The following is a 15,000-nucleotide window of genomic DNA, read 5'->3' on the forward strand; positions in this document are numbered from 1 at the left end:
ATACTATTCAAAATAACAAACCTCTACTCACAATACAAGAAATTTACAAACTATTCAGTATAAAGACAAAAATTTATTTTGCCTAAAACAATAAAAATTTAGCTAGAATAAAAACCTAGTTAGAATAAAAATATAAGTTAAGCAGAAAAACAGGAATGTCAGTAAAGTGAGATTTCATAATAAAGCTTCATAGATATATATATATCCTGAAAGTCCATACTTTAATAGATTATAAAAGAGAAAAAAAGGATGCGAGAAGCCTTTTAGAGAGGTTTATCCTGGACAGGTAAATAAAAATCCTATGTAGGCACTTAAAAGTTCTAAGGGTTAATTCTCAAACCCCTTATATATCAACTTCGATTATGAACTCTCAGAGTTTTTAAATGTCTTTCCAGGAGAAACCAGCGAAAATGATTACGCGGACTCTCCTCTCTTTCTCATTGTGACATTAGAGTATGAACTTTAATGATATATACTTATATATGAAGATTTACACTGAAAACAAGTGAGACTGAAACTGGAACCAAGTTATTGGCAAGCAAGCTACTTATCACGTAGCCACTCCTGCATTTTCCATTTTCATAATGAATTTAGAGATATTAAATGTGAAGTTTATAGAGATGATGCGCTATTTTTGATTGATAGTCTATCAAAGAGGAAATCGGACCAATATGCGAAAAAATCCATAGATATTTTAAAGGTTCGGTTTATCTATTTCTATTGAAAATGAACATAATTTTGTTAATTACTTATATGTTAATCTGAACCTTGTTACTGGCCAATATATTCCATAGCATAAACCTAACAATAATTTGAAATATATTAACTTGAATAGTAATTATCCTAAAGCAATTACACGAACTTTAGTTAATAATATTTCGAGGCGTTTTTCATATCTATCTTCTAATGAGGAAATCTTTAATAATAATGTAGAATATAATAATGTTGTTCTTAAAGAAGCGGGACATTTGCATAGCATTAGATATTGTAATAAAAATGAGGACTGTAATAAATCTTATTATAAGGAGGACTGCAATAAATCTTATTATAATAATCCATTGACAATAGAATGTGTAGATTTAATAGCGGAGATTTGTGCAATTTGATAAAAAAAAGACGGGCAGATGGAAGCGTCGGGAAACTGGGAAAGTTGGAAGGTGCGTAAGTAACAAGTGGCATCGGGTTCATTATAAGCAAGAATAGGCTTCGAAAATTGTTTCTTGCCAAATGCCTTCATCATGCATTGGAGTGCTATACATTTGTCTCTCAAGAAATACCACTCTGAAGATCATCCAGACCTAGGCTCCCATAAATAAGAGCGAAGACGACAAAGTGGAAGAATTCAACCAAAAACTAGAGAAAGCGCGAGCTCACAAATTCATTTACACCATAGTGATAGGAGATTTCAACGCAAAGATTAGAAAAAAGACGAAAGGGAGAGAAATATGTTATTAAGTTTGGATAATGAAAGAGAAACAAAAGTGGAGAAAGTTTGGTTACCACGGCCTAAACAAGAAGCAAACTGGAAGGAGATGGACCTGGATAGCCCCAAATATTCAGCAAAAAAATGAAAGTGACTACATTCTGCTGGAAATCTGAGTAGTAGCGCCATTCATCACGAGCTGTAATCATCGCTTGCTGCGGGTAAAGATCGTGATAAGTGAAATCAAGGAGAAAAAGGCTCTGCGTATCTGAATGAAGAATCAACTCGTCAATGCCTTTGATGTGAAACAGTTACAGAAGGTATGAAGAAGGAAATTTGGAGTCAACATGAGTAGCTCAATGACAACACAATTTGCTAGTCTAGGGAATTGAAAGCTGCCTATGGAAAGCAAAAACCACAAGCCAGCGGGAGCCTGGCGGATGAATCTCGGAAGAGACAAAGAAAATGTAAGAAAAACGGGAAACAGTGAAGAACATGACAGATCGCTTCGAATATTCCATTCTTTGCTAAGCGATCAGACAACATCTAAGAAATAACTTCAAAGATTATAGACCGAAGTAATCGATGCAGATTGAAGAAGAAAAGAAAAGTTTAAAAAGATGCAGGAAAGGGCTGACACTCTAGAGGTGAGAGGCAATGGAGTTTAAGAAGACAGATGGGCTCACGGTGACAAACAAAGGGGAGATAGGAAAGGTATGCAAAACCTTCTACACCAACCTTTTAAAATCATCAGTGAATCTCGATCCTACACCGCACTTTCACCGTTCAGGCTACCTGATGTCAGCCACCGTCAGGAATTCTGTAGTGTTCGTTGAATTTATAATGAATGATGGAAACGAAAAATGGAGTTAGCAAGAATCTTTATTCAACACAAGGATCGTTTAGACACGTCCTGCATCTGTTCCTTACGAGTGGGATGTTGCACAGCTGGTTGTGTTGCATCCATCAATGTAGGCTGTGTCTCGTCAGGTGTCCTCGTTGAAATACGATACTTTGCTACATATTCTTTTATTCTTTTACTTGTATTAGACTTTTAACTGCGGCTATGCTGGAGCACCGCCTTTAGTTGAACAATTCGAACCCAGTACTTATTCATTGTAAATCTAGTAATTATTCTACCGGTCTCTTTTGCCGGAGAGACGTAAACGCACCAACATTGGTTGTCAAGCGATAGTGGCGGGGGGAGGGGGAAACAGACGCACAAACATATATCTATGTATTTATCTATCTATATATATATACGACGGGCTTCTTTTAGTTTCCGCGTACCAAATCTACTCACAAGGCTTTGGTCGACCCGAGTCTATAGTAGAAGCTACTTGTCCAAGATGCCACGCAGTAGGATTGAACCCAGAACCATGTGGTTGGGAAGCAAGCGTCTTACCACAATCACGCCTATGTTGTGGCGGCCCGTTATCACCGGTAGTGGGATCTAGCTATTGTTCACAGTGAATGCATAGCATAAGGTAAAGTAATAAAAGATAGAGAATAAAACATGACAAAGGAAACGAATTAAAACATAAAATGAAGAAAGATAGATATACACATGTTGACATGAACACACATATAGACATACACACACACCTCACTCGATCACCCCGTTAAGGAGATGTCAGTGAATATGGTCATAAACAACCAAGATGGTCATATTAGAGGCAGACAGATAAACGCTATGTCTCCCTGTTGCACAGCCAGTCAACAGTCGGTTATAGATGACCGGGCCGGCGTATTTAGCGGCGGTTTGGCACACGCACACCCAGATATACAAGTATTTATATATATACATAGGCACATACTCATATATATAGACTGAATGATCAGAATGCTTTTAAATTGAGAGATTTATTCTTAATTTTTAATAATTATCTCATTTCTTATTTTTTAAAGCTTTTTTTTTTAGAGTGTCTCACAATTGCTGCGAGGAATTTTCTCTTCTTTACTTCCTAAGAGGGAAATTTCTATATATTAATTACTTGCAATGAACAGCATTCACTGTTTTAGGGTTTTAATTAATTACTAGAATTCATATACTTCGCATTATTGAAATATATATACATACATACATACATACATACATACATACATATATACATAGAAACCGGCTCTTTCTCTATTGGCAAGAAATCTTGAAATAAAGCTGAATAATGACACACACACACACACACATTTATGTATGTGTGTGTATACACACACATACACACACACACACACACACACACACATATAAATATATATACATACCTACGTATATATATGTATGTATATATGTATGTATGTGGGTGTGCGTGCATATATTTATGCATGTTGGTGTATATATGTGTGTGAATATGAATGTATACACACACACATGTATAAGAACATGTATACATAAATATTCTTGCTACTATTCTAAAGACTAATTAGACCCTATGTATAATTTAGTGAAATTATTTAAATTATTAAATGTATATTTTGTTTTGCTTGCTTTGGGAGTAACACATCTTAATGTCGAATGTGGGTAATACATGTTCTTAATGTCACTTATAAAAATTCTATTTCATGAACGCTGATATATATATATATATATATATATATATATATATATATATATATATAATATATAGTTTTAGGGAAAATAACCAATTTTTAATAATTATCTCATTTCTTATTTTTTAAAATTTTGGATTTTGTCCCTATATATAATAATATATATATATATATATATATATATATATATATATATATATATATATATATATATATATATATATATATATATATATACATGAAGGCACATATATATATTCTGATACATCATTTTTAATATATATATATATATATGCACACATGAACATATACACATACATACGTATATATATATATATAAATATATATAGGAAAATGAAAAAAGCTAGAATGCTGAACTGGAAGCATATTTTAATAAAGATTTTTTCTAACCGGTTTTCATTGCGAAAAAGCAAATTATCAAGAAGAAGGAGAATGAAAATGTTTTTTTACAAAGAAGTACAAAATGAAGAAAATAACATATAAAACAATAATATATAAAAAAAAAACAATAATATATAAAAAAATAAATATACCCATACATTATATTGTCTTTGAGCTTTTGTAGTTCAATAGTAGTTCATGTATAAATTGGTAGGAAAAATAAGGATGCATGAGAGTTGAGAGTTTTGTTAGGTTTTAAAAAAGGGTTAAAAGTTTGTGTTAAGCAGGAATATATATATATAGATATATATTGACAGAAAAGTCGTCAGAATTTTGGAAATAAAATTCTTTTCATTTCTTCATTATTATTAGCGATTTCGTTCCTTTCTCGAACTTGTGAAATAAAATTTTGTGAATGTACAAACAGCTTGTTCATTTATACAAAACATGTTTTTTGAGCGATTTTTGTTTAGAAGACAACATTGTTTTTGTTTCTTTTGGGTGGGGTTCAAAACGCATGGCTGAGTGGTTAGATCGTCGGGCTCATAATCATCACCAGTTTGTGAGTTCAATTCTAAGACCGGACTGTGTATTGTGTTCTTGAGCAAGACTTTATTTTACGTTGCTCCAGTTCACTCAGCTATAGAAATGACTTGTGACTTCGCTGGTGCCAAGCTGTGTCGGCCTTTGCCTTTCCGTTGGATAACATCAGTGGCGTGAAGAGGGGTGGCATGGTATGCATGGGTGACTGCTGGTCTTCTATAAACAACCTTGCCCAGATTTGTGCCTCGGAGAAGAACTTTCTAGGTGCAAACTCATGGTCATTCATGACCGAAGGGTGTCTGTACATACATAGAATACGTGCATACATACACACAGATATAATCTTATATACGTTTATTATTTATTTTTCCAGGTACGTGACAACATGAAAAACGAGGCTCCAAATGAGGACACGATTCCTGCAGATGAACGAGTAAACAAAAATTGCTCCACGAAGTTTTAATAATGTTCCAGATTTTTGTTTAAACTACATCAGCAGTTAAAGATATTAATTTTAAAGTCTAATTCCTATTTTAATATACAGTTATAACAATTATAAACTACAGCCACGTCCAATAATTAAAATTACAAATTAACGCTTCATTAATACGTCTTCACTTCTTGGTAATACGTGATCGTTAACTATAAGATATAAGGCAAATATTTGAAGTAAAACAGAGAAACCCACATATTTAACCATTTATACTTCATCGAATAAACTCATCGGTAACATTAAATCGTATTCCAATGAATTCAATCTTGAATCAAAATAACTGGAAAGTGAACTTTAATAAAATATTCTTCCTAATTTTTATTAGCTAGCAGGGAAATGGGGAGGCGCAATGGCCCAGTGGTTAGGGCAGTGGACTCGCGGTCGGAGGATCGCGGTTTCAATTCCCAGACCGGGTGATGTATGTGTTTATTGAGCGAAAACACCTAAAGCTCTACAACGCTCCGCAAGGGGGTGGTGGCGACCCCTCTTGTACTCTTTCGCCTCAACTTTCTGTCGCTCTTTCTTACTGTCTCTTGAGTAGCGCTGCGATGGACTGGCGCCCCGTCCATCTGGGGAACACATACGCCATAGAAATCGGGAAACCGGGCCCATGAGCCTGGCTAGGCTTTAAAAGAGCGGAAAAAAGCAAGGAAATGGCGATTCACATGATATCTACTATAAATCCCTCTCTGTCTCTCACACTCTCTTTTCTGTCTGTTTCTGTCTCTGTCTCTCACTCCTTATCTATCTTCTTGTCTGTCTGTCTGTCGATCTATCTATCTACACACGCACATATTGCGATATGATGTATATATATGTATATATTTATACATATGTAATAGATGTATATATATACACGCATATATGAATATATATACTTATATATATATATATACATATATTGTTTATATATATATATATATATATATATATATATATATATATATATATATATGCAGGTGAGTAGACAAACGAAAGATGTACATTCAACGCATTTATTGTGAGTTATATGTATAACTCAAAACAATTTGATCTAATCTATCTATCTATCTATTATATATATATATATATATATATATATATATATATATATATATATATAGACGATAAGAAAATGGAGGAAAACCAAAATGAGATGTGTGTCTTTGGTGCTAAAAAGCCATTATTTAATTAGTTAACGAATTAAATAATGGCTTTTTAGCACCAAAGACACACTTCGCATTATTGTGTTTCCTCCATTATCTTATCGTCTATATATACATTAAATTACGGTTAACCTTTTTAATTACCTGCTGCCGTATGCTTTATACTAAGAGCCATACTTACTGAGGTAATTACCAGGAGTGCCTTTGGACACGTCTATCCCTTAGAGGGTTTAAACACCTCTATGTTATACCTTACATAATTAAATTATATCTATATCTATCTATCTATCTATCTATCTATATATATATATATATATATATATATATATATATATATATATATATATATATATATATATATATATATATATATATATATATATATATATATATATATCCCCCTCTCACTCTCTGGGAGAGAGGCACATGCACATACACAGACATATACATACACGGCAGTAACTTCCGTATATATATATATATATATATATATATATATATATATATATATATATAAACATGAGTAACGAAGTTGTACAGGTGTCAATCAATTCAAGTAATTTCAAGTAATTACTTTAATTGAATCATTACATCATTTGAAAGAAAAATGTTCTCGTCAGATGAGCGCATTTACTTCAAGCATAAAGGATACAACCACTGCTTTAACAGAAACAATGTAAATATTTTGAGTTCCATTATTGATGAGAAAATGTTAAAGCAGTGGTTATATTCCTTATGCTTGAAGTCTATGCGCTCATCTAACGAGAACGGTTTCTGTCAAATGATGTAATACTTTCTTTAATCTATTAAAGGAGTTGCTTGAAGCGGCCGTAATGAATTGACACATGTACATCTTCGTTACCCATTTATATTTTATTCACCTACCTTTAGAATCTACACTTCGGAGATACTAAAGAAAGTACTAAAGAAAGTACATTTACATAAAATACATGCCTGTATCATCAAGGGCGGATATCTTCACTTAGCTGGGTTGCGTTGTCTGGACACACGGCAGGAATATTAGGCGCAAACACTCCTGCACAGATTTTTGATATTCAATATTCAATTGATATTGGTTGGGTGTGCGTATTACAATGACCTACCAAGGTGCCGCAGTTTAAGTACCTAATTCAACGAGATCTTATATATACACATATATATATGTGTGTGTGTGTGTGTGTGTGTGTGTGTGTCTGTGTATATATATATGTACATATATATGTATGCATATATACATTGTGTATATATGCATATATATATATATATATATATATATATATATATATATATATATAATTTCAGACTTCATTCAGGCCAAGTGAAGCCGTTATACAAATTAGAATCGATACATGGTGTGTAAAAAGGTAAAACATATTCATTTTATTAAATACCTGTATCATGTTATTAAACATTTTTACTGTTGCAGTTTCACTTCACCCTTTCTTTATTGTGCAATCTATGTTAGGTATATTAAGATTTGATCAGTGATTTCGGTTCTTAGACTGTAAATATACACCAAAATTAAGATTGAATAAAAATTAAAATAGGCATATAGTAAGTAGTATGACTCCAGCTATGTATAATTAGGGTTTATATTGCCATACCAAATTAGCGGTGAGCTAACGCAGTGACTATAATGTGTTAATGCGGTAGTTATGTCTATACGTAATTCTAAATTTCTGTTAATCGATCCGCATGAGTGTTAGCGACTCTATCAATTCCTAGGGATATCTGAAGAAGGAATTTTTATTCCGAAATATCATATCAGACCATGGAGGATTAAATTACAACAGTTATTATAGTTCATTGTTTGTATTATTGTGCATTGTTGTGTCATTCAAAACATTGTATTCTTTATTAACAATTAAAGTTCATAGAAGGTCATAACCTTTCAAAATTTGTTTGTGTCTTGTTAATTCTTTTTGGATAATTGGAAAGATTGACCGAAAAGATAACCATCACACGCCAGCTCACTTTGCTTTGTCGGTACACTAACAAGGTAAGTACTATAATTAAACTAGCATATAAGTAAAGCAGAATCTTAAAGAGTAGACGGACCTACATGCATACACACATAATCCCATTGCTATTCACGCATAAAGAAAGTTCCACGTTTATATCGGCCGTGCAAGAGTATAATTGCACATAGGTATGCTCCTCCACACACGGAAAAGTTATTGGATCGAGAGGAACGGTCGAAGGGTGAAGGTATTTACACGAAGCATGCACACGTACATTGATGCTGGAATATCATATAGACTGAAGGCGGTGAGCTCGCAGAAACGTTAGCATGCCGGTGTTTCGTCTGTCTTTACGCTCTGAGTTCAAATTCCGCTGAGGTCGACTTTGCCTTTCATCCTTTCGGGGTCGATAAATTAAGTAACAGTTGCGTACTGGGGTCGACTAATCGACTGACCCCCTCCCCACAAATTTCAGGCCTTGTGCCTAGAGTTGAAAAGAATCATATAGATTCACAGACACACTTATTAACACACACACACACACACACACACACACACACACACACACACACACACACACACACACACACACACACACACACACTACCCGCACACTCACAAGCAAACATACGTTTTCATATACACATACTTAGATAAAACCTGCCAGACATAACAAATGTGTAGATGTTTATTGATACTCATGCATTTATGCGCGCAACTCGTACACGTCCTCACATGCACTCACACACGTGCGTGTACGCGTGTTGAATAAGACATGTTCTCTATGAGAACTTATGTCTTATTCAACACATCCCCGTTCATGTAGAAATGAAAGAGGTTTATGTAAATGTAAGCTTACATAACTATACATATATGTTGTACATATAATTCGATATTCTGAAAGTATTGACCCAAAGCAAAGCTAGTTAAGATTGTAGGTAACTTCCGTAATTATTGTGAAATATTTATTCCTTATAGAAGTTAAACAAAACTAACATTCTGAATCTAATAGATATCTAAATCTAACTGATTGAGTTTTAGTTTCGTGAAAGCTTGTTACCTAACAATTATGCCCTTACCCTTCGCGTATAGTGCACTCATAAAGTGAGTAAAAATATTTACCTTCTTATGAAATGCAATGAAAATACAAACGAAGTCATGTTCAAAATTTTGATCCAGTTATCCTTACAAGAGCGGTGCATAGTGTACGTCTCTACATTCTTGATTATTAAACAAAAAGTTAAATGCATCAAGAATAGAATACTTTATATTTAGTGAGTGCAATCCAAGTTAGTTGATATTTCTGGGTAATTGTCTCAAGAAAATACCCTACTTCTCACTGTTACTCACAAGTTACGTATGATATTTACTTTCACACGTACAATATAGGGATGTACATGCGTGAGGCGTTATATTAAAAAAGAAATCTGTTTGGCAGTCTCATCCGAATCAGTGTCAGATAAAAATACCACTACGAAACTAACGCTAACGAAGCGTTGTTAATATATTACACAAATGATATTGTAATTAGTGAATAAAGTAACCAGAAGGAATGAAATTATACCCATCAATGCTTTGTTATTGCAGTTGCTCAAGAATACTTGAGGTTTAGAGTGGAAAAAAATTCCAATGCAGAATGTAATTAGTATATACTGTGATATGAAACATATTTTATGCTTCGAGCCCCCAGCAATATACGAATATCAAGTAGTTATTCATATTCACACTACACCTGGCCCCTTATCCATTCAATTTTTCATCTTCCTTAGCCCATAACTCCTAATTTTAATTATGTTACTCAGACGCCCGTATCACTTTCTTTACGCTCATCTTGATTACTATCGAATACTATTTTTGGTTGTTAATCGTAATATAATTTTATGAATATCTATCGATATGTACAACGTACATATGCATTACACACGCACGCACACACACGCACCCCCCACACATGAAGGTAACTTCTTGAACAAAGAGTAAAGAAAGGAGGAAAACATTTATAATACTGAAATAAAAATATGTTATAAATTCTTCAATAAAATTTGATTATATCCACACTGCAATTTTTAGTTTTGATTGCATTGCTAAGACTAAGCTTTTTTTATTATTTAAATTGTCCGTATGGGGACAATCTATAAGAAACATTAATATACATGTCTTACGTGAAGCAAAGAATATTTTGTTAGGATTTTGAAACTCATCTACTTTAAGGGAGATTCTCAGTAGAGTGTATGTATGTATGTATGTATGTATGTATGTATGTATATAAGAAGGTATGTATGTATGTATGCATGTATGTATGTATGCATGTATGTATGTATGTATGTATGTATGTATGTATGTATGTATGTATGTATGTATGTATGTATGGTAGAACACTGGCTCACTAAAAGGCAACAGAAATGTTTTAAAGCAAATTTGGCACTTTTAATAAATCTTGTCACATTTCTCTCTAAAAAACCTCTTGGAAACTGTCCCGCGCCACTTGATGCACTACTTTGTTACTTTGCTCCAAATGCTTTTTCCCCTAGTTTTGTAACGCTTCCTGCAAAGTTTTCAACACTCTGATGTCATGGTTTCGTCTCTTATTTGTTTTTTGGCTAATAAATAAAAACAAAATTCAAGATCAGTATAAAAAATAATCGTTCCCATGTACCTGTGTCTATACAGCACAACACCAAGAAATGTAGAAAGCTTGACCACACACACACACACACACACGCGCTCGCTCGCGCGCTCGCAAAAATATTTTTCTTGAAAAATTTTACAAAAACAACTTAACAAAATCAAAGAAGCAGAGTCCTCAGCAACAAATAATGTGAGAAAATACAAGTCAGCCGACACATGTAAAACCAGAACAATACACAGACAGAATCAAGCGAATACAAATAAAAACACCCTTCCACACACGCTGATACACATTAACGGTTACACAACCTGTATGAGTACTCAACTGAAAACTGCAGCAGTCTGAATCCCGAATCCCGAATTAAACATTCAATTCGAAGGAACCGTAAACTCTATAATGTGCATTTTGTACTCATTTTTCATTAGTTTGTTACAAAGCATTGTACGTTATTTTGTATCGCGATATTCATGAATGTATAAAAATTGATACACGGAGAGAAGACCACTATGTGGACTTCTTACATGCCGTTTACGTGGCTTGGGTGTCTGACTGCTCTTTTCAGCATGTAAGAAGTTCACATAGTGGTCTTCTCCCGGCGTATAAAAAGTTTTATACACTCATATATATTATAAAAATATTTATGCTTTCTGCGAATGCAGACCACTGGTTTAAATTATTATATTAAATAATTTTTACCTTTGTATTTATATATTTAAATATTTCAATTCTTGGGCCAGTTAATTCACGGTTGAATTTATTCACTGCTGTACTATTCTGGCTCGGCACGTTGGTTGAGGTAATTCGATTTGAATTCTTGATGTATAAAGATGGAACTAAATACGCACGGGTTGACTTTGTGTTTTCGGTACGTATTTGAGTTTCATAATTGTATATTTTCCAGCGACTCTACTGACGAGCTACGGATGGTTAATCCATCGATTAATTAACTAATTAATTGATTTATTTGCTTATTAATGGTGAAAATCCGGGGTATAGAGTTAACTAAGATATTTATTCTTTCAAGTGTCCTGCTCGCTTACAATCATTGTGCCATAAATAAGAATGCTTTTTCGTGGCTTGGAATGTGACTACCCTTCTCAGCATGTAAGATGTCTACATAGTGGTATTATCTCCGTGTATAAATTGTTATAGACTCATATCTATACTATAAAAGGCAAATTTTCTCTGTGTGTGTGTATGTTTAAAATTCATACATTTACACAATTCCAAATTTCTTCGATTAAACAATCGCAATTACTATTCTAAATACAATTTGTTAGGTCACTGCGTCATTTTTTCATTCCCAAAATGTCCTAATAATGAATAAAATCCATAAAACTACAGCAGTAAACATTTTCTCCCTAATAAAATCTAATTTCCTCTTTCTAATACAAATCCTTTCAACTCCTACTTTCTCTTATGAACCTTTACGATCAATCCAACAACAAATACAAAAAGATCAAAACTGAAACAATCACATTTCGATACTGTAATGACAGATACTAAAACTACATACAAAATTACTTTGCCCCTCTAAAATTAACTATTTCTATTCCTCTTACACATCGTTTCAATTGCTACTTTCTCTTATGAACGTTTACCAACGATCCAAGAAAAAAGACAAAGAAATGAAGGAGAGTGAGAGTCAAATAAACGTACACACTGCCAATCATACGTAAATACACACATATATATGTACCTATGGTTACCAATGACCTCATTCTAATTGGCGGGAATTATAAGTTTACTTTCCATTTCTAACACCGTCATTTACCAGCGAGACATCTTTTTCAAATACGATCAACAAACATTTATTCCCTACAAACTGTGAGTTTTTTTGAAAATCTTTTCGTAAATCTTGAGATTAACACCCGCATCATTACCTACCTAACCCTAACAAACACTAACCCTAACACTATAGTGAAAATCGTACGGGTGTTAATCTGAAAATTTAACAATCTTTTTTAAAACACTTTTACTTACTAACATCTTTTTTATTTAGTGTGTGTGTTGCCCATATATATATACACTTAAGACTTAGTTGTGGGTTGGGAGTTTGATAGGCAGAGGTTATTATTATTATTATTTATTAATTATTATTATTATTTTAAATTTTTCCCACAACGGCGGCTTCGGGCAGGTGGAGAATAGTCGATTATATTGACCCCGGTGTTCAACTGGTACTTATTTTTTAGACCCCGAAAGGATGAAAGGCAAAGTCAACTTCGGCGGAATTTGAACTCACACACTCATACATACAAATATCTGTCATTCTCTTTCAAATACGATCGACAGTCAAACATTTATTCCTTACAAACTGAATTTTTAAAATATGTTTCTTAAAACGCATTTACTTACTACCATATACAGACACAGAATACACATTAATACACACATACATACAAATACCTGTCATTTTTTTTTATTTAGTGTGTGTGTGTGTGTGTTGCCCATATATATATACACTTAAGACCTAGTTGTGGGTTGGGAGTTTGATCTGCAGAGGTCATTATTATTATTATTATTATTCAGATTAACACCCGCACGATTTTCACTAGGGTGTTAGGGTTACGGTTTTTGGGTCAGGGTTACGGTTTTAGGGAAAAATCACCGAAATGTGAAAACTACCGACCCTCCCATCTGTTATAACTTTTGTTGTTCTGTTTAATATGTACATAGATTATGCCTCCAAACAAGAGAGCTTGCTGGGGAAAGAAACCAAACGGTTTAAAAAGACAGCAACAGACTGCTGTAATTCACCACATTCCAGAAGTTACTTTGAACATAATGCAAAACGGTGCATCATCATCTACTGCCCAATCTGATAGAATTCTGGCAGAACTGTGTAGCAACAGATCGCCAACAATTGCTTCATCAGAAATTGCCGTCCTACCTCCTGCGAAAAGGAATTACCCTGCTATGTATAATCAAGGCAGCGCAAAAAGTTGTTTTGCACAAGCATTTGTATAACCAATTAGACGGATGAAATTTACGTACACTTAATAATGTTACACAAAACAGCCTTCAGACTTTCCCTATTAATTTCGTCTTTTGAATTATGAACATATTTACATCATAAGGGTTTTTTCATTGTAAAGCTTTCTTTTTTAGTTGATTTTCACCTAGCAAGATTTATCGTAGATGGCGTAATAAGTCACACCTGGGCAACGTCGGGTTATACTGCTAGTATATTATAAAAATGTTTATGTCTTCTGAAGTTTTTTACGCATATAAATTATATAACAGGGGCACAAATTACTCGAGCCTAGTAGAATGTGTGAGGCCTTTCAGCTGCACTTTGCCCGACTTTTCGGGACGTGGCGAGCGAAAACGCAGGGTGGACTTCAATGCCCACCTGCATAGCATGACACGACTCTCGGCAAGAGAGGCAGAGTGTTGCGAAGGCGTCATGAGAGCGGCGGACGAACGGAACACGATGGCAGAGTGCGCGAGGGACAAACCGCCGGGTTTGGATGGTCTGCCCTACTAACTTTAAACTTGTTTACTAGACTTGTTTGGAGACGTCTTGGCAGCAGTGTACTGTAACTGGCAGCAAAACGGGAACATCCCCAGTTTTGTGAGCCGAGGAGCCGAGGGAGCTGTAACGCTGCTAGATCCAAACAAGGGGGCGTAATAGATAACTTCAGGCCCATCATTCTACTCAATGCTAACTTGAAAATTTTGACCAAGGAGCTAGTCAAGAGGTTGGCGCTTGTAATCGAGAAACTGGTTGACAAAGCGCAAACGTGCGTCGTGCCGGAGCATCCATGACAACCTCCACCCCATGCGCTACATCATAAACAGGGTAGTTAAAGAACCTGGCATGGGTGGGACACTGATCAATTTGGATCAATTGA

At 34.3% G+C, this 15,000-nt stretch overlaps 1 protein-coding gene across 1 annotated transcript in view; it reads left to right on the forward strand.

The window, feature by feature from the left end:
• The window catches only part of LOC128247334 (dipeptidase 1-like), a 117,234-nt gene extending 111,582 nt beyond the window's left edge, over positions 1–5,652 (forward strand). Inside the window, exon 10 of the mRNA XM_089353958.1 lies at positions 5,289–5,652. Within this exon, the coding sequence (XP_089210084.1) occupies positions 5,289–5,378 (90 nt within the window). The 3' untranslated portion in view covers positions 5,379–5,652. The remainder of the gene's footprint in view (positions 1–5,288) is intronic.
• Positions 5,653–15,000: the final 9,348 nt, after the last annotated feature.

The sequence above is a fragment of the Octopus bimaculoides genome, chromosome 1 (assembly GCF_046866305.1).
Source record: "Octopus bimaculoides isolate indiv1 chromosome 1, ASM4686630v1, whole genome shotgun sequence".
NCBI lineage: Eukaryota > Metazoa > Mollusca > Cephalopoda > Octopoda > Octopodidae > Octopus > Octopus bimaculoides.